Source organism: Oncorhynchus clarkii, chromosome 30, assembly GCF_045791955.1.
Source record: "Oncorhynchus clarkii lewisi isolate Uvic-CL-2024 chromosome 30, UVic_Ocla_1.0, whole genome shotgun sequence".
In the NCBI taxonomy this organism is placed as follows: Eukaryota; Metazoa; Chordata; class Actinopteri; order Salmoniformes; family Salmonidae; genus Oncorhynchus; species Oncorhynchus clarkii.
Genome location: NC_092176.1, coordinates 42,438,604 through 42,466,603, shown reverse-complemented (window position 1 = coordinate 42,466,603; position 28,000 = coordinate 42,438,604). Strand labels below are relative to the sequence as shown.

General features: G+C 46.2%; 1 protein-coding gene across 1 annotated transcript; it reads right to left on the bottom strand.

The window, feature by feature from the left end:
* Position 1: 1 nt before the first annotated feature.
* Positions 2 to 27,993, bottom strand: LOC139389558 (uncharacterized). The gene is made up of 14 exons (XM_071136375.1): positions 27,871 to 27,993; positions 25,601 to 26,162; positions 25,393 to 25,447; positions 25,195 to 25,287; positions 22,179 to 24,659; positions 21,851 to 22,007; positions 15,764 to 16,195; positions 15,243 to 15,494; positions 14,879 to 15,133; positions 4,464 to 4,709; positions 4,051 to 4,347; positions 3,620 to 3,880; positions 2,520 to 2,600; positions 2 to 2,333 (listed from the first exon to the last, which is right to left on the bottom strand). Exons 1-14 carry the CDS (start codon positions 27,918 to 27,920, stop codon positions 2,282 to 2,284), a joined length of 5,274 nt encoding a protein of 1,757 aa, XP_070992476.1. The 5' UTR covers positions 27,921 to 27,993; the 3' UTR covers positions 2 to 2,281.
* Between the last annotated feature and the right edge of the window lie 7 nt (positions 27,994 to 28,000).

Below are 28,000 nucleotides of genomic sequence, written 5' to 3'. Positions count from 1 at the left end.
ATTTTACAACAAAAGGATTTCATTGGACCAGTATGTTTGTATAAACACTTAAAATAGAACCAATATCCAAATTACTACAATTCAGATGAAAGATGGATTTTGTACATAACCTTTCTAGTCAAAATAAAGAAAAACCCTTGAATGAGTAGTTATTCTAAAACTTTTGATCGGTAGTTTGTATTTCCTGATAAAAATGTTTTTTTTTTTTATAAAATAAAATAATATTAGCAGATGTTATTGCGAGTGAAGCGAAATGCTTGTGCTTCTAGTTCCGACAGTGCAGCAATATCTAACAGGTAATCGAATAATAGTGAAGACATCAAAACTATGAAATATGCCTCCCTTTGCCTTGATGACAGCTTTGAATACTCTTGTCATTCTCTCAACCAGCTTCATGAGGTTGTCACCTGGAATGCATTTCAATTAACAGGTGAGCCTTCTAAAAAGTGAATTTGTGGAATCTCTTTCCTTCTTAGTGCGTTTGAGCCAATCAGTTGTCTTGTGACAAGGTAGGGGTGGTTTTGTCACGTCTTGACCTTAGTTCCTTTTAATGTCTCTGTTTTAGTTTGGTCAGGGCGTGAGTTGGGGTGGGCATTCTGTTTTGTTCTGTGTTATATTTCTAGGTGTTTGGCCTGGTATGGTTCCCAATCAGAGGCAGCTGTCTATCGTTGTCTCTGATTGAGAACCATACTTAGGCAGCCTGTTTTCCCACTATGGGTTGTTTTCCGTTTCAGTGTTTGCACCATATGGGACTGTTTCGGTTTTCATTTATTCTCTTGTTCTTTTGTATTTAGTGTTCAGTTAATTAAAGGAAATATGAACACGTACCACGCTGCACCTTGGTCCTCACCTTCTTCCACCAAAAGCCGTTACAGGTATACAGAAGATATCCCTATTTGGTAAAAGACCAAGTCCATATAATGGCAAGAACAGCTCAAGTAAGCAAAGACAAATGACAGTCCATCATTACTTTAAGACATGAAGGTCAGTCAATACGGAAAATGTCAAAAACTTTGAAAGTTTCTTCAAGTGCAGTCGCAAAAACCATCAAGCGCTATGATGAAACTGGCTCTCATGAGGACCGCCACAGGAAAGGAAGACCCAGAGTTCCCTCTGCTGCAGATAAGTTCATTAGAATTACCAGCCTCAGAATTTGCATCCCAAATAAATGATTCACAGAGTTCAAGTAACAGACACATCTCAACCACAACTGTTCAGAAGAGACTGTGTGAATCAGGCCTTCATGGTCAAATTGCTATAAAGAAACCAATACTAAAGAACACCAATAATAAGAAGAGACTTGCTTGGGCCAAGAAACACGAGCAATGGACATTAGACTGGTGGAAATCTGTCCTTTGGTCTGGAGTTCAAATGTGAGATTTTTGGTTCCAACCGCCGTGTCTTTGTGAGACGCAGAGTAGGTGAACAGATGATCTCCACATTTGTGGTTCCCACCATGAAGCAATGAGGAGGAGGCGTGTTGGTGCAGAGGTGTTTTGCTGGTGACACTGTCTGTGATTTATTTAGAATTGAAGGCACTCTTTACCAGTATGGCTACCACAGCATTCTGCAGCGATACGCCATCCCATCTGGTTTGGGCTTAGTGGGACTATCATTTGTTTTTCAACAGGATAATGACCCAATACACCTCCAGGCTGTGTAAGGGATATTTTACCAAGAAGGAGAGAGATGTGCTGCATCAGATGACCTGGTCTCCACAGTCACCCGACCTCAACTGAGATGGTTTGGGATGAGTCGGCCCTCAGAGTGAAGGGAAAGCATCCAACAAGTGCTCAGCATATGTGGGAACTACTTCAAGATTGTTGGAAAAGCATTCCAGGTGAAGCTGGTTGAGAGAATGCCAAGAGTGTGCGAAGCTGTCATCAAGGCAAATTGTGACTATTTGAAGAATCTCAAATATATTTTGATTTGTTTAACACTTTTTTGGTTACTACATGATTCCATATGTGCCATTTCATAGTTTTGATGTCTTCACTATTATTCTACAATGTAGGAAATAGTAAAAATAAATAAAACCTTGAATGAGTAGGTGTTCTAACATAGTATATGACATAGTATACATTTTTGGGGACCCATTTTGTCTCCTGGGCGCTACTTTCAGAACAACTCACTAAAAAGTAGGCAAATCTTTCGGGAAAGTCTCTTTACATAGCTCTCAATAATGAAAATGCCCTCCAACATTTTATGAATATTGGTATTAATGACAATTTTCCCCAAAGACGTGTGTGTGCAAGATTACATGGAGAAAGATTCTGTCATCTTAACGATGCCGACAGGAACATGGTTTGGCTGTCATCCTGTTGTTTGTGAGCCTGTACAAATACAAAATACTGCATATTACAAAAACAGAGTAGCCTAGCACGCTGTTAAACGTTAAATCACCTTAAAAACACATTGTTCTCACTTCCCAATCATGAATTAATAATAAAAAAAAATAGAATTCTAATAGAGAAAGATTTACACAGAGGACATACAGTGAGCAAACAATCACAACTCACCAAACTGTGTGGCCTTTGCTGGTGGAGACAGCTTTCAGTATTTTCTTACTCAAACAGTTGGAAATTGCATTATGACTTAGACTGAGTGAGTGAGTGAGTGAGTGAGTGAGTAGAGAGGGAGAAAGGAAGGAGAAAGAAAGGAAGAAGAGAGAAAGAGGGGGGGAATAATGTCATTAGGCACAGGGAATATATTGCATAATAATTTCTTTACATACAGTAGCGTAGTACTAGTAAGCAACAGAGCATGTCTTCATTAGGGAAGGAAAACTACTAAGCCCTAGCAGCATGTGCATAGTGAATTAGCAACAGAGCATGTCTTCATTAGGGAAGGAAAACTACTAAGCCCTAGCAGCATGTGCATAGTGCATTAGCAACAGAACATGTCTTCATTAGGGAAGGAAAACTACTAAGCCCTAGCAGCATGTGCATAGTGAATTAGCAACAGAGCATGTCTTCATTAGGGAAGGAGAACTACTAAGCCCTAGCAGCATGTGCATAGTGAATTAGCAACAGAGCATGTCATCATTAGGGAAGGAAAACTACTAAGCCCTAGCAGCATGTGCATAGTGCATTAGCAACAGAGCATGTCTTCATTAGGGAAGGAAAACTACTAAGCCCTAGCAGCATGTGCATAGTGCATTAGCAACAGAGCATGTCTTCATTAGGGAAGGAAAACTACTAAGCCCTAGCAGCATGTGCATAGTGCATTAGCAACAGAGCATGTCTTCATTAGGGAAGGAAAACTACTAAGCCCTAGCAGCATGTGCATAGTGCATTAGCAACAGAGCATGTCTTCATTAGGGAAGGAAAACTACTAAGCCCTAGCAGCATGTGCATAGCGAATTAGCAACAGAGTCTTTTTGGATGCGCCACATTATGCTGATGATTGGAGCAAATGACATTTTCTTAAAAGATGCACAAGCAGTGAGTGAAACGTTGTGTTTTTATAAAATGTTAAAACCACATTCGCATTGTAATCCTTTATATACCCAACATCACAATCTATTGACGTTCCCAAAATATATGCTTTTTTTTATTTAAAACTAGTAATATGTATTTTCTTGAGTTTGATTTTCATTATGATCTTCAAAAACACTCACTCCAGGACTTGGACTTTGTGCAGGTGTGCGAGCAGAGGCTGTAGGTGGTGGTCTGTGAGTTGGCAGCGGCTGAGGTCCAGTTCTGATAGCCCCTTTGAATACTCCAGAACCAGGGCCAGAGAACTACAGGCCTTCTGATCCAGCATGGTCTCACTGAGGTCCATCTCCCCGCCCAGGGCTCTGACCAGGGATCCTGCATGATGCACTGCATTTTTCTTGTTACAAGTTTGTACAAGTTGAACCAATATGGCTTTACTGGGGCTGAGTCAGAGAGAAACGAGAGAGACAAGGTCAGCCAGTTTAGATGGAGAGATGCAACGTTTTTGAAAAGGCAAAATGTCATTCATAACCAAGCCTGTAAAGCTAAAGTCTGGGATTCTAAAAACAACAAATTAGCCTGGACTGATCTATTGAACAGATGTGTCTCTAACCTGAGATTAACTCTGCGTGGGATTTTCAGCAGCAGCTTCCTGAGTGCTCTGTCTGAAATCTCACAATCGCGTAGGATCAGCTCTGTGACGTAACGGCTCTGCTTCAGGACTCTGGCGATGACCTTGCAGTCAGCAGAGCTCAGACACAGAGGTTTCCCCTGGTCCTTTGTTGACAGGTCCACAGAGGAGGAGAAGTCCAGTTTGTGCTGCAGAGCCCCAAGCAGGGCTGTTGCCCCTGGCTGGATCTTTGAGGCAGAGTAGCAGTGGAGGAACAGCAGCAGCAGATTCCTCTCAACACTGCACCATGGGAAACAAGTCACTGCTCTTTTAAAATGACGGTTCTTAACACGAAAACCAATGTATTTAGTTTCTTAAGATAAACTAGGATATAAAAGGTGGCAAACAGGAAATACCTCTTTAAAATAATCCTGCCCAGAAAGGGACGAAGATCTGTGATGTTTCTCTCTGAAAGCCTGTTCTCTCTGAGATTCACAGTGATGTGTTGGTTTGAATACTGCAGCAGAGAAAGAAGCACTTCCCAGTCCAGCCTGCAGGAGGTCAGGTCTCCACCAACTTTCTTTAAGAATGAATGAGTCAGATCCTTGTCCCGAGCTTCATGCACAGCTACAGCCAGCTGCTGAAGAGTGTCTGGACACAGTCTGTCAGGTGAGAACATACATTTTTGTATTTTACTAGTGATAGGTGAAAATTGTCTGTTAATTGAATGATTAGAATATTCTGCCCTGAAACATATAATTGTATGGAATTGATTAGAATGTATAAAATCATAATCAATAAATGTGTAGTCCTAGTCAGAATTAGGGTAAAACAATATGTCTTTATGGTATTATAAACACAAGACTGTCTGAGCTCGGTGCCGACCTGACTAGAGATTTGGGAGAGAACAGGGAGTATGTCTCAAGGACAAGGTCACTATCTCTGTCGGCTGGGTAGAGAGACAGACAGTGTGTGTAACAGGACAAGGTCACTATCTCTGTCGGCTGGGTAGTGAGACAGACAGTGTGTGTAACAGGACAAGGTCACTATCTCTGTCGACTGGGTAGTGAAACAGACAGTGTAGCAGGACAAGGTCACTATCTCTGGCGGCTGGGTAGTGAGACAGACAGTGTAGCAGGACAAGGTCACTATCTCTGTCGACTGGGTAGTGAAACAGACAGTGTAGCAGGACAAGGTCACTATCTCTGTCGGCTGGGTAGTGAGACAGACAGTGTAGCAGGACAAGGTCACTATCTCTGTCGGCTGGGTAGTGAGACAGACAGTGTAGCAGGACAAGGTCACTATCTCTGTCGGCTGGGTAGTGAGACAGACAGTGTAGCAGAACAAGGTCACTATCTCTGTCGGCTGGGTAGTGAGACAGACAGTGTAGCAGGACAGGGTCACTATCTCTGTCAGCTGGGAAGTGAGACAAACAGTGTGTGTAGCAGGACAAGGTCACTATCTCTGTCGGCTGGGAAGTGTGACAGACAGTGTAGCAGGACAAGGTCACTATCTCTGTCGGCTGGGAAGTGAGACAGACAGTGTAGCAGGACAAGGTCACTATCTCTGTCGGCTGGGTAGTGAGACAGACAGTGTAGCAGGACAAGGTCACTATCTCTGTCGGCTGGGTAGTGAGACAGTGTGTGTAGCAGGACAAGGTCACTATCTCTGTCGGCTGGGTAGTGAGACAGACAGTGTAGCAGGACAGGACAAGGTCACTATCTCTGTCGGCTGGGAAGTGAGACAGTGTGTGTAGCAGGACAAGGTCACTATCTCTGTCGGCTGGGTAGTGAGACAGACAGTGTAGCAGGACAAGGTCACTATCTCTGTCGGCTGGGTAGTGAGACAGACAGTGTAGCAGGACAAGGTCACTATCTCTGTCGGCTGGGTAGTGAGACAGACAGTGTAGCAGGACAAGGTCACTATCTCTGTCGGCTGGGTAGTGAGACAGACAGTGTAGCAGGACAAGGTCACTATCTCTGTCGGCTGGGTAGTGAGACAGACAGTGTAGCAGGACAAGGTCACTATCTCTGTCGGCTGGGAAGTGAGACAGACAGTGTAGCAGGACAAGGTCACTATCTCTGTCGGCTGGGTAGTGAGACAGACAGTGTAGGAGGAAAGACCTTGGACCATTGTTACTCTAACTTCCGCGACGCATATAAGGCCCTGCCCCGCCCCCCTTTCGGAAAAGCTGACCACGACTCCATTTTGTTGATCCCTGCCTACAGACAGAAACTAAAACAAGAGGCTCCCACGCTGAGGTCTGTCCAACGCTGGTCCGACCAAGCTGACTCCACACTCCAAGACTGCTTCCATCACGTGGACTGGGAGATGTTTCGTATTGCGTCAGATAACAACATTGACGAATACGCTGATTCGGTGTGCGAGTTCATTAGAACGTGCGTTGAAGATGTCGTTCCCATAGCAACGATTAAAACATTCCCTAACCAGAAACCGTGGATTGATGGCAGCATTCGTGTGAAACTGAAAGCGCGAACCACTGCTTTTAATCAGGGCAAGGTGTCTGGTAACATGACCGAATACAAACAGTGCAGCTATTCCCTCCGCAAGGCTATCAAACAAGCTAAGCGCCAGTACAGAGACAAAGTAGAATCTCAATTCAACGGCTCAGACACAAGAGGCATGTGGCAGGGTCTACAGTCAATCACGGACTACAGGAAGAAACCCAGCCCAGTCACGGACCAGGATGTCTTGCTCCCAGGCAGACTAAATAACTTTTTTGCCCGCTTTGAGGACAATACAGTGCCACTGACACGGGCTGCAACGAAAACATGCGGTCTCTCCTTCACTGCAGCCGAGGTGAGTAAGACATTTAAACGTGTTAACCCTCGCAAGGCTGCAGGCCCAGATGGCATCCCCAGCCGCGCCCTCAGAGCATGCGCAGACCAGCTGGCCGGTGTGTTTACGGACATATTCAATCAATCCCTATACCAGTCTGCTGTTCCCACATGCTTCAAGAGGGCCACCATTGTTCCTGTTCCCAAGAAAGCTAAGGTAACTGAGCTAAATGACTACCGCCCCGTAGCACTCACATCCGTCATCATGAAGTGCTTTGAGAGACTAGTCAAGGACCATATCACCTCCACCCTACCTGACACCCTAGACCCACTCCAATTTGCTTACCGCCCAAATAGGTCCACAGACGATGCAATCTCAACCACACTGCACACTGCCCTAACCCATCTGGACAAGAGGAATACCTATGTGAGAATGCTGTTCATCGACTACAGCTCGGCATTCAACACCATAGTACCCTCCAAGCTCGTCATCAAGCTCGAGACCCTGGGTCTCGACCCCGCCCTGTGCAACTGGGTACTGGACTTCCTGACGGGCCGCCCCCAGGTGGTGAGGGTAGGCAACAACATCTCCTCCCCGCTGATCCTCAACACTGGGGCCCCACAAGGTTGCGTTCTGAGCCCTCTCCTGTACTCCCTGTTCACCCACGACTGCGTGGCCACGCACGCCTCCAACTCAATCATCAAGTTTGCGGACGACACAACAGTGGTAGGCTTGATTACCAACAACGATGAGACGGCCTACAGGGAGGAGGTGAGGGCCCTCGGAGTGTGGTGTCAGGAAAACAACCTCACACTCAACGTCAACAAAACTAAGGAGATGATTGTGGACTTCAGGAAACAGCAGAGGGAACACCCCCCTATCCACATCGATGGAACAGTAGTGGAGAGGGTAGCAAGTTTTAAGTTCCTCGGCATACACATCACAGACAAACTGAATTGGTCCACTCACACAGACAGCATCGTGAAGAAGGCGCAGCAGCGCCTCTTCAACCTCAGGAGGCTGAAGAAATTCGGCTTGTCACCAAAAGCACTCACAAACTTCTACAGATGCACAATCGAGAGCATCCTGGCGGGCTGTATCACCGCCTGGTATGGCAACTGCACCGCCCTCAACCGTAAGGCTCTCCAGAGGGTAGTGAGGTCTGCACAACGCATCACCGGGGGCAAACTACCTGCCCTCCAGGACACCTACACCACCCGATGTCACAGGAAGGCCATAAAGATCATCAAGGACATCAACCACCCGAGCCACTGCCTGTTCACCCCGCTATCATCCAGAAGGCGAGGTCAGTACAGGTGCATCAAAGCTGGGACCGAGAGACTGAAAAACAGCTTCTATCTCAAGGCCATCAGACTGTTAAACAGCCACCACTAACACTGAGTGGCTGCTGCCAACACACTGACACTGACTCAACTCCAGCCACTTTAATAATGGGAATTGATGGGAAATGATGTAAATATATCACTAGCCACTTTAAACAATGCTACCTTATATAAATGTTACTTACCCTACATTATTCATCTCATACGCATACGTATATACTGTACTCTATATCATCGACGGTATCCTTATGTAATACATGTATCACTAGCCACTTTATACTATACTATGCCACTTTGTTTACATACTCATCTCATTTGTACATACTGTACCCGATACCATCTACTGTATCTTGCCTATGCTGCTCTGTACCATCACTCATTCATATATCCTTATGTACATATTCTTTATCCCCTTACACTGTGTACAAGACAGTAGTTTTGGAATTGTTAGTTAGATTACTTGTTATTACTGCATTGTCGGAACTAGAAGCACAAGCATTTCGCTACACTCGCATTAACATCTGCTAACCATGTGTATGTGACAAATAAAATTTGATTTGATTTGATTTGATTTGAGGTCACTATCTCTGTTGGCTGGGAAGTGAGACAGACAGTGTAGCAGGACAAGGTCACTATCTCTGTCGGCTGGGTAGTGAGACAGACAGTGTAGCAGGACAAGGTCACTATCTCTGTCGGCTGGGTAGTGAGACAGACAGTGTAGCAGGACAAGGTCACTATCTCTATCGGCTGGGTAGTGAGACAGACAGTGTAGCAGGACAAGGTCACTATCTCTGTCGGCTGGGTAGTGAGACAGACAGTGTAGCAGGACAAGGTCACTATCTCTGTCGGCTGGGAAGTGAGACAGACAGTGTAGCAGGACAAGGTCACTATCTCTGTCGGCTGGGTAGTGAGACAGACAGTGTAGCAGGACAAGGTCACTATCTCTGTTGGCTGGGAAGTGAGACAGACAGTGTAGCAGGACAAGGTCACTATCTCTGTCGGCTGGGTAGTGAGACAGTGTGTGTAGCAGGACAAGGTCACTATCTCTGTCGGCTGGGTAGTGAGACAGACAGTGTAGCAGGACAGGACAAGGTCACTATCTCTGTCGGCTGGGAAGTGAGACAGTGTGTGTAGCAGGACAAGGTCACTATCTCTGTCGGCTGGGTAGTGAGACAGACAGTGTAGCAGGACAAGGTCACTATCTCTGTCGGCTGGGTAGTGAGACAGACAGTGTAGCAGGACAAGGTCACTATCTCTGTCGGCTGGGTAGTGAGACAGACAGTGTAGCAGGACAAGGTCACTATCTCTGTCGGCTGGGTAGTGAGACAGACAGTGTAGCAGGACAAGGTCACTATCTCTGTCGGCTGGGTAGTGAGACAGACAGTGTAGCAGGACAAGGTCACTATCTCTGTCGGCTGGGTAGTGAGACAGACAGTGTAGCAGGACAAGGTCACTATCTCTGTCGGCTGGGAAGTGAGACAGACAGTGTAGCAGGACAAGGTCACTATCTCTGTCGGCTGGGTAGTGAGACAGACAGTGTAGCAGGACAAGGTCACTATCTCTGTTGGCTGGGAAGTGAGACAGACAGTGTAGCAGGACAAGGTCACTATCTCTGTCGGCTGGGTAGTGAGACAGACAGTGTAGCAGGACAAGGTCACTATCTCTGTCGGCTGGGTAGTGAGACAGACAGTGTAGCAGGACAAGGTCACTATCTCTATCGGCTGGGTAGTGAGACAGACAGTGTAGCAGGACAAGGTCACTATCTCTGTCGGCTGGGTAGTGAGACAGACAGTGTAGCAGGACAAGGTCACTATCTCTGTCGGCTGGGTAGTGAGACAGACAGTGTAGCAGGACAAGGTCACTATCTCTGTCGACTGGGAAGTGAGACAGACAGTGTAGCAGGACAAGGTCACTATCTCTGTCGGCTGGGTAGTGAGACAGACAGTGTAGCAGGACACGGTCACTATCTCTGTCGGCTGGGAAGTGAGACAAACAGTGTGTGTAGCAGGACAAGGTCACTATCTCTGTCGGCTGGGAAGTGTGACAGACAGTGTAGCAGGACAGGACAAGGTCACTATCTCTGTCGGCTGGGAAGTGAGACAGTGTGTGTAGCAGGACAAGGTCACTATCTCTGTCGGCTGGGTAGTGAGACAGACAGTGTAGCAGGACAAGGTCACTATCTCTGTCGGCTGGGAAGTGAGACAAACAGTGTGTGTAGCAGGACAAGGTCACTATCTCTGTCGGCTGGGAAGTGTGACAGACAGTGTAGCAGGACAAGGTCACTATCTCTGTCGGCTGGGAAGTGAGACAGACAGTGTAGCAGGACAAGGTCACTATCTCTGTCGGCTGGGTAGTGAGACAGACAGTGACCTTGTCCTGCTACACTATCTCTGTCGGCTGGGTAGTGAGACAGACAGTGTAGCAGGACAGGACAAGGTCACTATCTCTGTCGGCTGGGAAGTGAGACAGTGTGTGTAGCAGGACAAGGTCACTATCTCTGTCGGCTGGGAAGTGAGACAGACAGTGTAGCAGGACAAGGTCACTATCTCTGTCGGCTGGGTAGTGAGACAGACAGTGTAGCAGGACAAGGTCACTATCTCTGTCGGCTGGGTAGTGAGACAGACAGTGACCTTGTCCTGCTACACTATCTCTGTCGGCTGGGTAGTGAGACAGACAGTGTAGCAGGACAAGGTCACTATCTCTGTCGGCTGGGTAGTGAGACAGACAGTGTAGCAGGACAAGGTCACTATCTCTGTCGGCTGGGTAGTGAGACAGACAGTGTAGCAGGACAAGGTCACTATCTCTGTCGGCTGGGTAGTGAGACAGACAGTGTAGCAGGACACGGTCACTATCTCTGTCGGCTGGGTAGTGAGACAGACAGTGTAGCAGGACAAGGTCACTATCTCTGTCGGCTGGGTAGTGAGACAGTGTGTGTAGCAGGACAAGGTCACTATCTCTGTCGGCTGGGTAGTGAGACAGACAGTGTAGCAGGACAGGACAAGGTCACTATCTCTGTCGGCTGGGAAGTGAGACAGTGTGTGTAGCAGGACAAGGTCACTATCTCTGTCGGCTGGGTAGTGAGACAGACAGTGTAGCAGGACAAGGTCACTATCTCTGTCGGCTGGGTAGTGAGACAGACAGTGTAGCAGGACAAGGTCACTATCTCTGTCGGCTGGGTAGTGAGACAGACAGTGTAGCAGGACAAGGTCACTATCTCTGTCGGCTGGGTAGTGAGACAGACAGTGTAGCAGGACAAGGTCACTATCTCTGTCGGCTGGGTAGTGAGACAGACAGTGTAGCAGGACAAGGTCACTATCTCTGTCGGCTGGGTAGTGAGACAGACAGTGTAGCAGGACAAGGTCACTATCTCTGTCGGCTGGGAAGTGAGACAGACAGTGTAGCAGGACAAGGTCACTATCTCTGTCGGCTGGGTAGTGAGACAGACAGTGTAGCAGGACAAGGTCACTATCTCTGTCGGCTGGGTAGTGAGACAGACAGTGTAGCAGGACAAGGTCACTATCTCTGTCGGCTGGGTAGTGAGACAGACAGTGTAGCAGGACAAGGTCACTATCTCTATCGGCTGGGTAGTGAGACAGACAGTGTAGCAGGACAAAGTCACTATCTCTGTCGGCTGGGTAGTGAGACAGACAGTGTAGCAGGACAAGGTCACTATCTCTGTCGGCTGGGTAGTGAGACAGACAGTGTAGCAGGACAAGGTCACTATCTCTATCGGCTGGGTAGTGAGACAGACAGTGTAGCAGGACAAGGTCACTATCTCTGTCGGCTGGGTAGTGAGACAGACAGTGTAGCAGGACAAGGTCACTATCTCTGTCGACTGGGAAGTGAGACAGACAGTGTAGCAGGACAAGGTCACTATCTCTGTCGGCTGGGTAGTGAGACAGACAGTGTAGCAGGACACGGTCACTATCTCTGTCGGCTGGGAAGTGAGACAAACAGTGTGTGTAGCAGGACAAGGTCACTATCTCTGTCGGCTGGGAAGTGTGACAGACAGTGTAGCAGGACAGGACAAGGTCACTATCTCTGTCGGCTGGGAAGTGAGACAGTGTGTGTAGCAGGACAAGGTCACTATCTCTGTCGGCTGGGTAGTGAGACAGACAGTGTAGCAGGACAAGGTCACTATCTCTGTCGGCTGGGAAGTGAGACAAACAGTGTGTGTAGCAGGACAAGGTCACTATCTCTGTCGGCTGGGAAGTGTGACAGACAGTGTAGCAGGACAAGGTCACTATCTCTGTCGGCTGGGAAGTGAGACAGACAGTGTAGCAGGACAAGGTCACTATCTCTGTCGGCTGGGTAGTGAGACAGACAGTGACCTTGTCCTGCTACACTATCTCTGTCGGCTGGGTAGTGAGACAGACAGTGTAGCAGGACAGGACAAGGTCACTATCTCTGTCGGCTGGGAAGTGAGACAGTGTGTGTAGCAGGACAAGGTCACTATCTCTGTCGGCTGGGAAGTGAGACAGACAGTGTAGCAGGACAAGGTCACTATCTCTGTCGGCTGGGTAGTGAGACAGACAGTGTAGCAGGACAAGGTCACTATCTCTGTCGGCTGGGTAGTGAGACAGACAGTGACCTTGTCCTGCTACACTATCTCTGTCGGCTGGGTAGTGAGACAGACAGTGTAGCAGGACAAGGTCACTATCTCTGTCGGCTGGGTAGTGAGACAGACAGTGTAGCAGGACAAGGTCACTATCTCTGTCGGCTGGGTAGTGAGACAGACAGTGTAGCAGGACACGGTCACTATCTCTGTCGGCTGGGTAGTGAGACAGACAGTGTAGCAGGACAAGGTCACTATCTCTGTCGGCTGGGAAGTGAGACAGACAGTGTAGCAGGACAAGGTCACTATCTCTGTCGGCTGGGTAGTGAGACAGACAGTGTGTGTAGCAGGACAAGGTCACTATCTCTGTCGGCTGGGTAGTGAGACAGACAGTGTGTGTAGCAGGACATGGTCACTATCTCTGTCGACTGGGAAGTGAGACAGACATGTGTGTGTGTGTAGCAGGACATGGTCACTATCTCTGTCGGCTGGGTAGTGAGACAGACAGTGTGTGCGTAGCAGGACATGGTCACTATCTCTGTCGGCTGGGAAGTGAGACAGACAGTGTGTGTGTGTAGCAGGACATGGTCACTATCTCTGTCGGCTGGGTAGTGAGACAGACAGTGTAGCAGGACAAGGTCACTATCTCTGTTGGCTGGGAAGTGAGACAGACAGTGTAGCAGGACAGGACAAGGTCACTATCTCTGTCGGCTGGGAAGTGAGACAGTGTGTGTAGCAGGACATGGTCACTATCTCTGTCGACTGGGAAGTGAGACAGTGTGTGTAGCAGGACAAGGTCACTATCTCTGTCGACTGGGTAGTGAGACAGACAGTGTGTGCGTAGCAGGACATGGTCACTATCTCTGTCGGCTGGGAAGTGAGACAGACAGTGTGTGTGTGTAGCAGGACATGGTCACTATCTCTGTCGGCTGGGTAGTGAGACAGACAGTGTGTGTGTGTAGCAGGACATGGTCACTATCTCTGTCGGCTGGGTAGTGAGACAGACAGTGTGTGCGTAGCAGGACATGTGTGCGCGTCTGTTTGTGTGCATATGTGCGTCTGATTGTGTGTGTGTGTGCGTATGGCTGTGTGTATGTGTGGGCGTGAGAAGTCAGTATAAAATGAATTGATTTGTATTCTTGACTTCAGAACGTTCTGAGTAAACTGTACTGTACCGTTTATATGAGCTGAGTCTTTGACTAATTATTATTATACCCATGGTCTTACAAACCTCGGGGATTGGTCAGAGCTATTGGTTGTTTATTATTATACCCATGGTCTTACAAACCTCGGGGATTGGTCAGAGCTATTGGTTGTTTATTATTATACCCATGGTCTTACAAACCTCAGGGATTGGTCAGAGCTATTGATTGATTATTATTATAATACCCATGGTCTTACAAACCTCGGGGATTGGTCAGAGCTATTGGTTGTTTATTATTATACCCATGGTCTTACAAACCTCTGGGATTGGTCAGAGCTATTGATTGATTATTATTATACCCATGGTCTTACAAACCTCGGGGATTGGTCAGAGCTATTGGTTGTTTATTATTATACCCATGGTCTTACAAACCTCGGGGATTGGTCAGAGCTATTGGTTGTTTATTATTATACCCATGGTCTTACAAACCTCTGGGATTGGTCAGAGCTATTGGTTGTTTATTATTATACCCATGGTCTTACAAACCTCGGGGATTGGTCAGAGCTATTGGTTGTTTATTATTATACCCATGGTCTTACAAACCTCTGGGATTGGTCAGAGCTATTGGTTGTTTATTATTATACCCATGGTCTTACAAACCTCTGGGATTGGTCAGAGCTATTGATTGATTGTTATTATCATTGGGATTGGAAATTCTCTTATCAACTAGGCAAGTCAGTTAAGAACAAATTCTTATTTACAATGACGGCCTAGGAACAGTGGGTTAACTTCCTTGTTCAGGGGGCAGAACGACAGACTTTTACCTCGTCAGCTCGGGGATTCAATCTAGCAACCTTTCGGTTACAGGCCCAACGCTCTAAACCACTAGGCTACCTGCCGCCCCACATACATAAGAGCACGCACACATATAAATCGTAAAACATAAACCTTTCACCAGACTACAGCAATAACGGTCTTCTGCAGACTCACTTGAGTTTCAGAGGTCCCCGGTGACCCAGCAACAGGATGAGAGAGTGACCGTGGATAGTACACTTCGTCAGGTCCAGACGCTGCACAGTCCAGACTCTCAGCAGGGACGCCACACTACTCAGGACCCTAGAAAGTATGTCCTCCGATAGTTGTGAGTTCTCAATAACCAGTGAAATCTCCTCAACCCCCATTGGAGCACTGACTCTACCAGTCGCAAGCAGTCTGGTCAGTTTCACTGTCATGGTCTCATTTAGTCTGAAAATTGGAATAATAACAAAAAACTGTGATTAGCAATGAAAACGTGAGGGAAAATCAATTAAATGTATAGATTTGTGTTTGTTGGAGTATTGATACATTTGCATACATGAGGTTGTGTAGCATCAACGGATGTCTGAAGAGAATCGAAGCTCCTCTGAGAGAAATCTTGCTGGGTGTGAGACCGAGTTTCACTCCTGAGGTACAGAGGGCCAAGATTCTCCCCACAGAAGTGCAGGTTTGCCTGGGTAACTCTCCTCCCAATGACAGGGTAAAACCATGAGCTTGGAAGAGAGCGGCAAACTGCTCGGCCTGCTCTCTATTTTTCCGTAGGAAGTACACGAGATCGTTGTCGTTAAAACTGAAAAACACAAAATAAAATACACAATATTAACACATGTTGAAAGCTGGAAGCAAAGATGTTAAGTTTTGTTGCACACAATATACATTTTTGTACTTCAGGCGAATTGAAATGATCACTCTCGTCTGTCTTGATGATGTGTACTGCTACAGATATTCCCTGGGGCACTACTTTCATTTAACAGTGTATCGTTTCATGGTAATTTCACTGATTGTTCTTATCGATGTTTATTTGTAGATACCAGTGTTTGTCTGAGGTGGATAACTCACCTCAGCTGTGAGACGTAGGCCAGACACTGAAGGAAACTCCTCACTTCACTTTCTTTATCTGACCAACATTTCACCTGCATTGGCCTTTTCACTGGTTGGAGTTTCAGAACTTCGAGGAAGACGGAGGCCTTTCTTCTAGCCAGATTCACGTACCAGACTGCTGGAGCTGACTGGTAAACTGGCCGAAGTAATGGAACGAGACTCCTGCCCTTTCTAATCCCAGATGCCGTTGCACACGAGTAAAGATCCAGAAGGAAGTGACATTGATCTGAAGGATGAACATCTTCATTGAATGGGAAGGAGCTGTAGCTCCATACCAGGGATAGGAACTCCGACCAATTCCATCCTGTCCTTGCATCGTGGTCTGCTGCTGCGACACTCAGATTGAGCACAAACTGGATAACGCCTGCGTTGTTGTTGTTGTTCACAAACCTCATTTTAAGCAAAGAAACACATTTTAATATCATTACCCACTGTTCAAAAACAGATTCAATCCATTTTGTTCCCACGTCATTTTAACCAACAAAAATCTATGTGATTAAATCAACACGGGAAACTGATTCGATTTGCAGAAAGTCATCTACGTAAGGTATATAATTTTTATTATTATTATTTTAAAATCACTCAACTTTTAACCCAAATCCAATGACATTTAGTTGGTTGAGTTGTCAACTAAATGTAAATCAAAACTAGGATGTTAGAACTGTGATTTATTGGCAAATGTTTATTAGGCCATTTAAAACACTAATAAACATTTTTATATCACTAAATAAATCCCTAACTCATTAATACATTCTTACATCCGGGAACAAATAGAAATTATAGGATTCTGAGGCATTTCGTTCGGGTAAGGCATTTCAGATGTATACTACTCAGCCACCAGGGGGAGACTCGTCAAGGCCTGGTGACAGACATACATCACGAGGCAATGGCTCCATCTGCTGGCTCCATCTGCTGGACGTGCCAGGTATCGACGGGCTCTCCGGCCAGAACTCATTGGGGCTGATTGGGAGTTCGTGAGTAATCAAGGGCTGATTGCTCACCAGCCGTGCGAGGCCCATAAAGCTGCCAGAAGGGCAGCACACCGGGGAGAGACTGGGGGGAGGAAAGGACTCCAGTATAGTTGGGGACGCTTGCAGAGGTATGAGTTCAGTTTTTTGTGCCCGACAGGATACAGCAAGACCCGGAGCCCAGAAGACGGTGTCCCGGAGAGGGTCTTATGTGGGAAACCTATCCTTTTGTTTTTTGATTTATTATTTAAATAAAACACCCTTGAAACCAAACTAATCCTACTCTGTCCGTGTCTGATCTGTGTCAACGTCGACCAAAACCCCCTGGTCTGCCACAGGGAGTAATGGGTTTGCACTCAAAAAGATGTTGCATAATGCTTAAATCAAATAAACTTGTATTTGTCACGTGCCGAATACCATGAAATACTTACTTACAAGCCCGTAACGAGCAATGCCGTTTTAAAGAAAATATTTATTTAAAAACAAAAAAAATAAAATAACAATAAGGCTATATACAGGGGGTAACCGGTACCCTTACTACCTGGGGGAAGCCCGTCCAGGATCCAGTTGCAGAGGGAGGTGTTTAGTCCCAGGGTCCTTAGCTTAGTGATGTGTTGATCGCTGAGCTGTAGTCAATGAACAACATTCTCACATGGTCACCTCCACCGGGTGGATGAACCTTTTTCGATCCCAACGCGACGCAATTGTCTGTCAGAGCAGCTCACAGATTACTGTACATAGCCCACCTATAATTTAGCCCAAACAACTACCTCTTTCCATACAGTATTTATTTAGCTCCTTTGCACCCCATTTTTATTTCTACTTTGCACATTCTTCCACTGCAAATCTACCATTCCAGTGTTTTACTTGCTACATTGTATTTACTTTGCCACCATGGCCTTTTTTTTTTGCCTTTTAGAAGAAAGAGAAACGCACACCTATTAAGACGAGGTGCTGGCTAGCGGAGTAGAACACCTATTAAGACGAGGTGCTGGCTAGCGGAGTAGAACACCTATTAAGACGAGGTGCTGGCTAGCGGAGTAGAACACCTATTAAGACGAGGTGCTGGCTAGCGGAGTAGAACACCTATTAAGGCAAGGTGCTGGCTAGCGGAGTAGAACACCTATTTAGGCGAGGTGCTGGCTAGCGGAGTAGAACACCTATTTAGACGAGGTGCTGGCTAGCGGAGTAGAACACCTATTAAGACGAGGTGCTGGCTAGCGGAGTAGAACACCTATTAAGACGAGGTGCTGGCTAGCGGAGTAGAACACCTATTTAGACGAGGTGCTGGCTAGCGGAGTAGAACACCTATTAAGACGAGGTGCTGGCTAGCGGAGTAGAACACCTATTTAGACGAGGTGCTGGCTAGCGGAGTAGAACACCTATTAAGACGAGGTGCTGGCTAGCGGAGTAGAACACCTATTTAGGCGAGGTGCTGGCTAGCGGAGTAGAACACCTATTTAGACGAGGTGCTGGCTAGCGGAGTAGAACACCTATTTAGACGAGGTGCTGGCTAGCGGAGTAGAACACCTATTAAGACGAGGTGCTGGCTAGCGGAGTAGAACACCTATTAAGACGAGGTGCTGGCTAGCGGAGTAGAACACCTATTAAGACGAGGTGCTGGCTAGCGGAGTAGAACACCTATTAAGACGAGGTGCTGACTAGCGGAGTAGAACACCTATTTAGACGAGGTGCTGACTAGCGGAGTAGAACACCTATTTAGACGAGGTGCTGGCTAGCGGAGTAGAACACCTATTTAGACGAGGTGCTGGCTAGCGGAGTAGAACACCTGTTAAGACGAGGTGCTGGCTAGCAGAGTAGAACACCTGTTAAGACGAGGTGCTGGCTAGCGGAGTAGAACACCTATTAAGGCGAGGTGCTGGCTAGCGGAGTAGAACACCTATTAAGACGAGGTGCTGACTAGCGGAGTAGAACACCTATTAAGACGAGGTGCTGGCTAGCGGAGTAGAACACCTATTAAGACGAGGTGCTGGCTAGCGGAGTAGAACACATATTAAGACGAGGTGCTGTCTAGCGGAGTAGAACACCTATTAAGACGAGGTGCTGGCTAGCGGAGTAGAACACCTGTTTAGGAGAGGTGCTGGCTAGCGGAGGAGAACACCTATTAAGACGAGGTGCTGACTAGCGGAGTAGAACACCTATTAAGACGAGGTGCTGGCTAGCGGAGTAGAACACCTATTAAGACGAGGTGCTGACTAGCGGAGTAGAACACCTATTTAGACGAGGTGCTGGCTAGCGGAGTAGAACACCTATTTAGACGAGGTGCTGACTAGCGGAGTAGAACACCTATTTAGACGAGGTGCTGGCTAGCGGAGTAGAACACCTATTTAGACGAGGTGCTGGCTAGCGGAGTAGAACACCTATTAAGACGAGGTGCTGGCTAGCGGAGTAGAACACCTATTTAGACGAGGTGCTGGCTAGCGGAGTAGAACACCTATTAAGACGAGGTGCTGGCTAGCGGAGTAGAACACCTATTAAGACGAGGTGCTGGCTAGCGGAGTAGAACACCTATTTAGACGAGGTGCTGGCTAGCGGAGTAGAACACCTATTAAGACGAGGTGCTAGCTAGCGGAGTAGAACACCTATTAAGACCAGGTGCTGGCTAGCGGAGTAGAACACCTATTAAGACCAGGTGCTGGCTAGCGGAGTAGAACACCTATTAAGACGAGGTGCTGGCTAGCGGAGTAGAACACCTATTAAGACGAGGTGCTGGCTAGCGGAGTAGAACACCTATTTAGACGAGGTGCTGGCTAGCGGAGTAGAACACCTATTTAGACGAGGTGCTGGCTAGCGGAGTAGAACACCTATTAAGACGAGGTGCTGGCTAGCGGAGTAGAACACCTATTTAGACGAGGTGCTGACTAGCGGAGTAGAACACCTATTAAGATGAGGTGCTGGCTAGCGGAGTAGAACACCTATTAAGACGAGGTGCTGGCTAGCGGAGTAGAACACCTATTAAGACGAGGTGCTGGCTAGCGGAGTAGAACACCTATTAAGACGAGGTGCTGGCTAGCGGAGTAGAACACCTATTTAGACGAGGTGCTGGCTAGCGGAGTAGAACACCTATTAAGGCGAGGTGCTGGCTAGCGGAGTAGAACACCTATTAAGACGAGGTGCTGGCTAGCGGAGTAGAACACCTATTAAGACGAGGTGCTGGCTAGCGGAGTAGAACACCTATTAAGACGAGGTGCTGGCTAGCGGAGTAGAACACCTATTAAGACGAGGTGCTGGCTAGCGGAGTAGAACACCTATTAAGGCGAGGTGCTGGCTAGCGGAGTAGAACACCTGTTTAGGCGAGGTGCTGGCTAGCGGAGTAGAACACCTGTTTAGGCGAGGTGCTGGCTAGCGGAGTAGAACACCTATTTAGGAGAGGTGCTGGCTAGCGGAGTAGAACACCTATTTAGGCGAGGTGCTGGCTAGCGGAGTAGAACACCTATTTAGGCGAGGTGCTGGCTAGCGGAGTAGAACACCTATTTAGGAGAGGTGCTGGCTAGCGGAGTAGAACACCTGTTTAGACGAGGTGCTGGCTAGCGGAGTAGAACACCTATTTAGGCGAAGTGCTGGCTAGCGGAGTAGAAAACTTGAAAATAAAGAGAGCCGCACACTAAGAGCTCAGATGCAAAAATGTAATTACCAACGTTTCGAAAGCCAAGCTGTCTGGGTATAATCACAAACACTGCGGGATGACTCATTTATATAGTGTCAAAAGACACAGGTGTCTGTAATCATAGCCAAGAGTGGCCTAATATCATTGGTTAATTATCTAATATTAAAATGTCATACAAAGAACAGCATACAAACAACAAATGGATAGCATACGATCATAGATTCATTAGACTACACAAGTTCACAAACAATTACAATGGCAAAGTCACAATAATCACAAGAATGGCTTCAGATCAAAGTCTACGTTGAGACCGAAGGGCGCAAGGGTCTTTAAATTAAAGTCTTTAAGTCTCTTTTTTTGCCTTTATCTCCCTTATCTCACCTCATTTGCTCATATTGTATATAGACTTATTTTTCTACGGTATTATTGACTGTATGTTTGTTTTACTCCATGTGTAACTCTGTGTTGTTGTATGTGTCGAACTGCTTTGCTTTATCTTGGCCGGGTCGCAATTGTAAATGAGAACTTGTTCTCAACTAGCCTACCTGGTTAAATAAAGGTGAAATAAATAAATAATAAATAAAATAAAAATTCTTGAATACAATTATTTTGTTCTATAAAGGGTCTCGCAATTTGGTGAGGTGATATCTTGACTTCCAATAGTGGATTTATGACTATGGCCATCATTTCCAAAGAGCAGCCATGTGGATATAAATAGAATTCTGTATTTCCACACGGTTTAAAGAAATAACTCGATTTCACCTCCTTCCTATGAGTAACATTTAGACTGTTATACAAGAACACTGGGCATATCAGATGTTTAATATCGTTTATGAGTTGGCCTCGTATATTTATGGATAGATATGCCTGATGTTCTTTGTGGTGGGCCGTCTCATGAATTGATGTGATGTATTTAGGTGAGCGGGCACCTGGGACGATTGATTTGTGAATTGGCCTTCGTGCCTGCTCCCATATTCTATAATTCTGTATTTCTTTGTAACTAATTTGTACACCGGTAGATCGGGAAAAGCCACATCCCTGATTGACAGATGACTGACAACCCTGATTAGAATCACCTGCTGTTTTTTGTGCTGTTCTTCACAAATGCTGTTTTAAATTAAATTAAAATAGAATTATACCTACACCCTGAAGAAGGCTGTATAAAGCCACAACGTCTGTGTACAATCCCTGATGCATTGAAAATGTATTTAAAAACACAAAATAATGAATTTTTATGCGACATCTTTTTGAGTGCAAACCCTTTTGTTTGTCAACAAATACCTTCCCAGAGCTTCTCAAATAAACGTCATATGTGAGTAATTCTGAGTCAGAAACGGTTCAGCCAATGACTAGCTCTTAGAGGGAGATTTTATACGGCAGGGACACAAAAGGAAGAGTCGCTCACTAGTAAAACAATGATGCTCTTCTAGTTGCAGGGAAAACACTCACCTCAGCTGTGAGATGTAGGGCAGACACTGAAGGAAACTCCTCACTTCACTCTCGTCATCTGACCAACCCTTCAGCTCTACTGGTTTCTTCTCTGGTTGGAGTTTCAGCACTTCTAGGAGGAAGGAGGCTTTCCTTTGTGAGAGGTCTATGGACCAGACTGAAAAAGAGAAATCAATATTGTATGGACTTAAATTGCTTCAATTTAATGCATGGAGAATGTTTGCCAGATGGGTAATGCTATTGATTATAGTAATGGATTTTCGAGAATAATCACGTCTTATGAATTAATGACAAATATTAAGTTATAAAATCCATAGTGATTACTCACCTTTTACAGGGATGTCTGTTTCTGTGCTGGGTTTACTTGTGTCCCCCTCTCCATAGACTGCAGAGACTCTGACTCGGTAGCAAGTACTGGAGGTCTGAGATAAAGTGCATGTACGTTCAGGCCCCGTTGTTGACACACGGGACCAGCCTTCAAGCCCTGCCTCTTTGAACTCCACGGCATAACGTAGCACGGGACCGCCATCTTCCTCTTCCGCCATCCGCCATGTGACTCTGACGTCTTCTCCGTCCACCAGTTTCACACAGGGCTGTCCAGGTGTGGACCTTGGGTTTGTCTTTACCATGGTGACCGTGCTGAAGTCACTCATACTAGAGCTGTCCACAGCACTGTATCTAACCTGGTATTTAGTGTCAGGTTTCAAACCGGGCAACTTACAAGTGTTACACTGGTCAGGACCCACAGATCCAGGACCAGGTGGTAAGTATCCAACAGTCCATTGAACATCACTTTCTGCGGTATACTCTATTCTGTACTTCACAGGACTCATGACCTTTGACTGAGGAAATTTCAGACTGAAGCTGGTCTGTTTTATCTCTGTTACTTCGGCTGGATTTGGCTTTGATCCAAGCTTGAAATTGCGGCCGATAAGACGACCATTTTGATACAGACCAATGCGGGATCCAGGAAAGGTGACATCTGGTATAACTGCAACAAGAAAATTGAATTTCTCTCCATCTCTTCTGTCTTCATTGGATGTGGTGAACAAGTGGAGGTCAGACTGTATTTTTTCAGTTAAATCTGGAGGCTTGAAGGCATGCTGTGTCTGCTGCTGCCTGGTGATCCCTGATTGGTTTGTGGTGGTCTCAAGTGCAGAATGTATGTATTGCTTCATGGTGGAAAGGTATGGATCTTCACCCCCCAGTGAGGTGAGCGTGAAGCACAGCGTCCTGTTTGGGGTCGGCACCTCCCTCCCCATGGGGATGTTGTTTGCTTTCTGCTGGACCTCCCTCCCCGTGGGGATGTGGTTTGCTTTCTGCTGGACCTCCCTCCCCGTGGGGATGTTGTTTGCTTTCTCCTGGACCTCCCTCCCCGTGGGGATGTGGTTTGCTTTCTGCTGGACCTCCCTCCCCGTGGGGATGTGGTTTGCTTTCTCCTGGACCTCCCTCCCCATGGGGATGTTGTTGGCTTTCTGCTGGATCTCCCTCCATGTGGGGATGTGGTTTGCTTTCTCCTGGACCTCCCTCCCCGTGGGGATGTTGTTTGCTTTCTGCTGGACCTCCCTCCCCGTGGGGATGTTGTTTGCTTTCTGCTGGACCTCCCTCCCCATGGGGATGTTGTTTGCTTTCTGCTGGACCTCCCTCCCCGTGGGGATGTGGTTTGCTTTCTCCTGGACCTCCCTCCCCATGGGGATGTTGTTCGCCTTCTGCTGGACCTCCCACCCCATGGGGATGTGGTTTGCTTTCTCCTGGACCTTCTTTACAATGGGGATGTTTTTTTCTTTGCAGATAAGCAGAGCCTTTATTTCCTCCTCTTTGTTGTTAAGCCACTGATGTGTGTGCTGAGAACAGAATGGTGATTGGTCATGGTTCTGGAGAATGTCTCTCAGGCTCTTTTCATCCATCTCTTCACTCTCTCTCACAGTCTTTACTGCCATAGCCAGCCCTCTCTTAAACTCAGACTGGTACGTCTGCAGCAGCTCAGAAAATTCTGCAAATTTTTCCCTCACACTGGGGAACCATTTCATCACGTCATCGTTGACATGTAATAATGTCATCGTGTCCTGGCATCTCACGGTGACCTGCCTCAGATGCTCCACCACGTCCTCGGCCTCGGAGAGAAAGCCTTGAGTGATCTGAATTGAAGTGTCCAGATTCCTCAGAGGATAGAGCCACGCGTACAGAGGCACTGCTTTCTCTCCCTGTTGTCCAAGGTGCTTCGGGAGAGTTTCAAGAGCTTGTACTGCTTGGCCATAAGTCATGGAGCCAGTGATATGGTCTACATCACTGTGGAGTGTACACTGATACAACAAACTGTTTATTTTCTCATTGTCACTCAAGCTGGATAACATATGATCTGCACTGAAGGAGGGCGCCATCTTCTTGATAACACTGTGCATATCGGCTTCTCCTCCACCAGCCCTTTTCTCTCCACCGACGCGTTTGTCAAAGATAAAAAATGCTTGAGCTCCATAGAGAACAGCCATCACCACGTGCGTTGCCTTTGAATCCCTTTTGACAGTTTCTTCAAATACCCTGCGACTGAGCATGTCCAGCCTGGTAGTGGTTCTGTACTGTAGAGTGACCCGGTCCTTGTTTTTGGATTGAACAGGATGGTTCAGGTATTCAGCAGCACCACCAACCTCCACCAGCCCAGACAAGACACTGGCCCTTAGAGAAGTGGAAACATCCAGAGCCCCGAATCTGTCCTGTAGGGAGTCTCCTTCAATACACGTCACCTCTGTGCGAGGCCGAGGCAGAGACTGACGCATGTTGGCTATTGTGCTCTCATCCCATAGACCGACATCTTAGGAGATAAAAAGGATATTCATTTCACAGCAGAATTGACAGAATTCCATTTTTTTTTTATCTGGGTCAATGTTCTCAAATAATTCTAATTATTTCCCTTCAAAATAAAACCCCACAACCACACAACTAAATCAAGGTCAGAGAAAAGTTGCAGAGAAAATCAGCAAATCCAGCTGTCTGTAAAGACCTTGCTTGCCAACCTTTGCTTTATTACTAAACATAAACATAAACATACATAAACAGAAGAAGACTGGCCACCCCACATAGCCTGGTTCCTCTCTAGGTTTCTTCCTAGGTTCTGGCCTTTCTAGGGAGTTTTTCCCTAGCCACCGTGCTTCTACACCTGCATTGCTTGCTGTTTGGGGGTTTTAGGCTGGGTTTCTGTACAGCACTTTGAGATATCAGCTGATGTAAGAAGGGCTTTATAAATACATTGGATTTGATTTGATATTATTTCATATATATATATATATATATATATATATATATATATATATATATATATATATATATCAAAAACACAATAAGTGTACCTGAGCAAAGACAATCATTGCAGCAGTCGTACATCATCCCAAGGTCTAGGGGACGACCAAGGGCAGCCAGCACAAAACAGTCGGTTGCCCAATCTGAGAATCACAGGAGAGAGAAACACGAACACAACACTATAGTGCCATTGCAGAAAATAATACAAAATAACCGTACTATCATTCAACAGCAGAATTGTATCTTACCTTTGGATGACCTCTTTGCATAACAGATTAACTCAGTGGTTGGATTCTTTACATTCTGGGGAGAAAAATCAAATCAGAATCGCAACTGTCCTGTATAAGTGGGATACTGATTATCTAGTTAATCCGGCCTAGTACCGAGAGGAAATACTATTAGTATTAGTTATTAGTTTCCTCTAGTTAATAAAGTAAAGTGTTGACAAAAGTGTACCTGCGTCAGGTGATTTTTTTGTGTTTTTTCCTCAGCAAACTCTGTATTCATCTGTTCTAATTTAGCTTCCAGCTTTACTGCAATCTGTTGTTCTTCGATGCAGAGTTTCTGATCCAGGTTTCCAGTCACCTCCACCAGCGTGTGTCTCTGCAGTGCCGCTACGGTGTAGTGCTGCCTAACGTGGCTCTCACAGTAAAAGGCAGCGCAGGTCAGACAGAACTTCACAGCTTTGAGCTGTTTCTCAGCGCAGAGATCACAGGCCACATCTCCGGGTCCAGCGTAGCGGTGAGGGGGAAGTGCAGGGACTTTGAATCCTGTCTGCCGGAGTTTCCGGATCACCTTATCCAAGGCTGAATTTCTGGAGAGATGGGGACATGTTCTGAATCTCTGTTGGCACCCGGGACAGTCGTATACTTGTTTCTTCGCTGGTTTGTTCCAATAGGTCTCAATGCATTGCCTGCAGAAACTGTGTCCACAGGGGATGGAGACCGGCTCGTTGAGAACCTCTGTGCACACTGAGCATCTGAAGTGGTCCTCTGCCAGCAGACTGGCTGTCAGTGCACTGCACAAAGGGGGAGAGATTATGTTAGCTGGTAGCAATAGCATATATAACACGTACTTCCTCAACTTTAACATTCAAGACTGAAAAAAGTACCTGGATACACCTTAGTTTTAGGTCTTAAAGGGTACCTTGATAAATGGACAAGAGGTTTCCTAACTCACAGTACGCTCCAACAGTATTGGGAAAGTGACACGTGCTTGGTTGTTTTGGCTCTGTACTCCAGTATAATGTATTGTGTCCTTTTGGAGTCACTTTTAATATAAATAGGAAGATAATATGTTTCTAAAACACGTCTAAATTCATGTAGATGCTACCATGACTACGGATAATCCTGCATAAATTGTGAATAATAATGAGTGCGAAAGTTACAGAAGCACAAATATCATACCCCCAAGACATGCTAACCTCTCACCATTACAATAACAGGGGAGGTTAGCATTTTATATCATACCCCCAAGACATGCTAACCTCTCACCATTACAATAACAGGGGAGGATAGCATTTTATATCTTACCCCCAAGACATGCTAACCTCTCACCATTACAATAACAGGGGAGGATAGCATTTTATATCATACCCCCAAGACATGCTAACCTCTCACCATTACAATAACAGGGGAGGTTAGCATTTTATATCATACCCCCAAGACATGCTAACCTCTCACCATTACAATAACAGGGGAGGTTAGCATAACTTTGGATTGGAGATGCTTAATGTGAGTCTGGAAGGAGAGTTTACAGTCTAGCCAGACACCTAGGTATTTGTAGTTGTCCACAAATTCTAAGTCTGAACCGTCCAGAGTAGTGATGCTAGTCGGGCGGGCGGGTGTGGGCAGCGATCGGTTGAAGAGCATGCATTTAGTTTTACTAGCATTTAAGAGCAGTTGGAGGCCACAGAAGGAGTGTTGTATGGCGTTGAAGCTCGTTTGGAGATTTGTTAACACAGTGTCCAAAGAAGGGCCAGATGTATACAGAATGTTGAACCCTGTGGCACCCCCATAGAGACTGCCAGAGGTCCGGACAACAGGCCCTCCGATTTGACACACTGAACTCTATCTGAGAAGTAGTTAGTGAACCAGGCGAGGAAGTCATTAGAGAAACCAAGGCTGTTGAGTCTGCCAATAAGAATACGGTGATTGACAGAGTCGAAAGCCTTGGCCAGGTCGATGAAGACGGCTGCACAGTACTGTCTTTTATCGATGGCGGTTAAGATATTTGTGATTCTATAACTTTTCTCAGTCATCATTTTTCACAATAAAAGTGACTCCAAAATGACACAATACATTATTTACAATTAATTTCTATTGGGCACAAAATGATCTGAAACACAACCAAAAACAGCAAATGCATCTAACCCAATTTGTAGAGTCACAAGCTTGATGTAGTCATCGTGTACTATGAATATGGACCCAAATATGTACCTTTTTACTACTTTAAAAATCACAATACTTTCGGGGGGGGGGGGACTATGTACAAAACGTGCTGTCATTTCTAAAAGGTTCACCCGATATGGATGAAAATACCCTCAAATTAAATCTGACATTCTGCACTTTAACATCATAGTAATGATTTAAAATCCAAACTGCCGAAGTACAGAGCCAAAACAACCAAACATGTGTCACTGTCCCACTGTTGGAGCTCTCTGTATGTACACACGGTTCATATAATTAGGAAAATATGGCCTGACATTTTCAGACACTGATACACACCTGACATCTAGAATGGAGGCATCTCTTCCAAACTTAATGTCCCTATCCATGGATTGGTCACTCTTCGTTGACCAACAAGGAGACGGTGAGCGGTTAAATTGACTGAAACAAAGTGGGATACATTTATACA

Excerpts from the sequence above, each read along its gene's own strand:
- LOC139389558 (XM_071136375.1), bottom strand. The coding sequence starts at position 27,920 with ATGGATAGGGACATTAAGTTTGGAAGAGATGCCTCCATTCTAGATGTC. Across the intron at positions 26,163-27,870 it reads GCCTCCATTCTAGATGTCAG|TGCACTGACAGCCAGTCTGC; the intron begins GTGTGTATCAGT and ends CCCTTTGTGCAG. Across the intron at positions 16,196-21,850 it reads CCCTACATCTCACAGCTGAG|GTTTGTGAACAACAACAACA; the intron begins GTGAGTGTTTTC and ends GCTTAAAATGAG.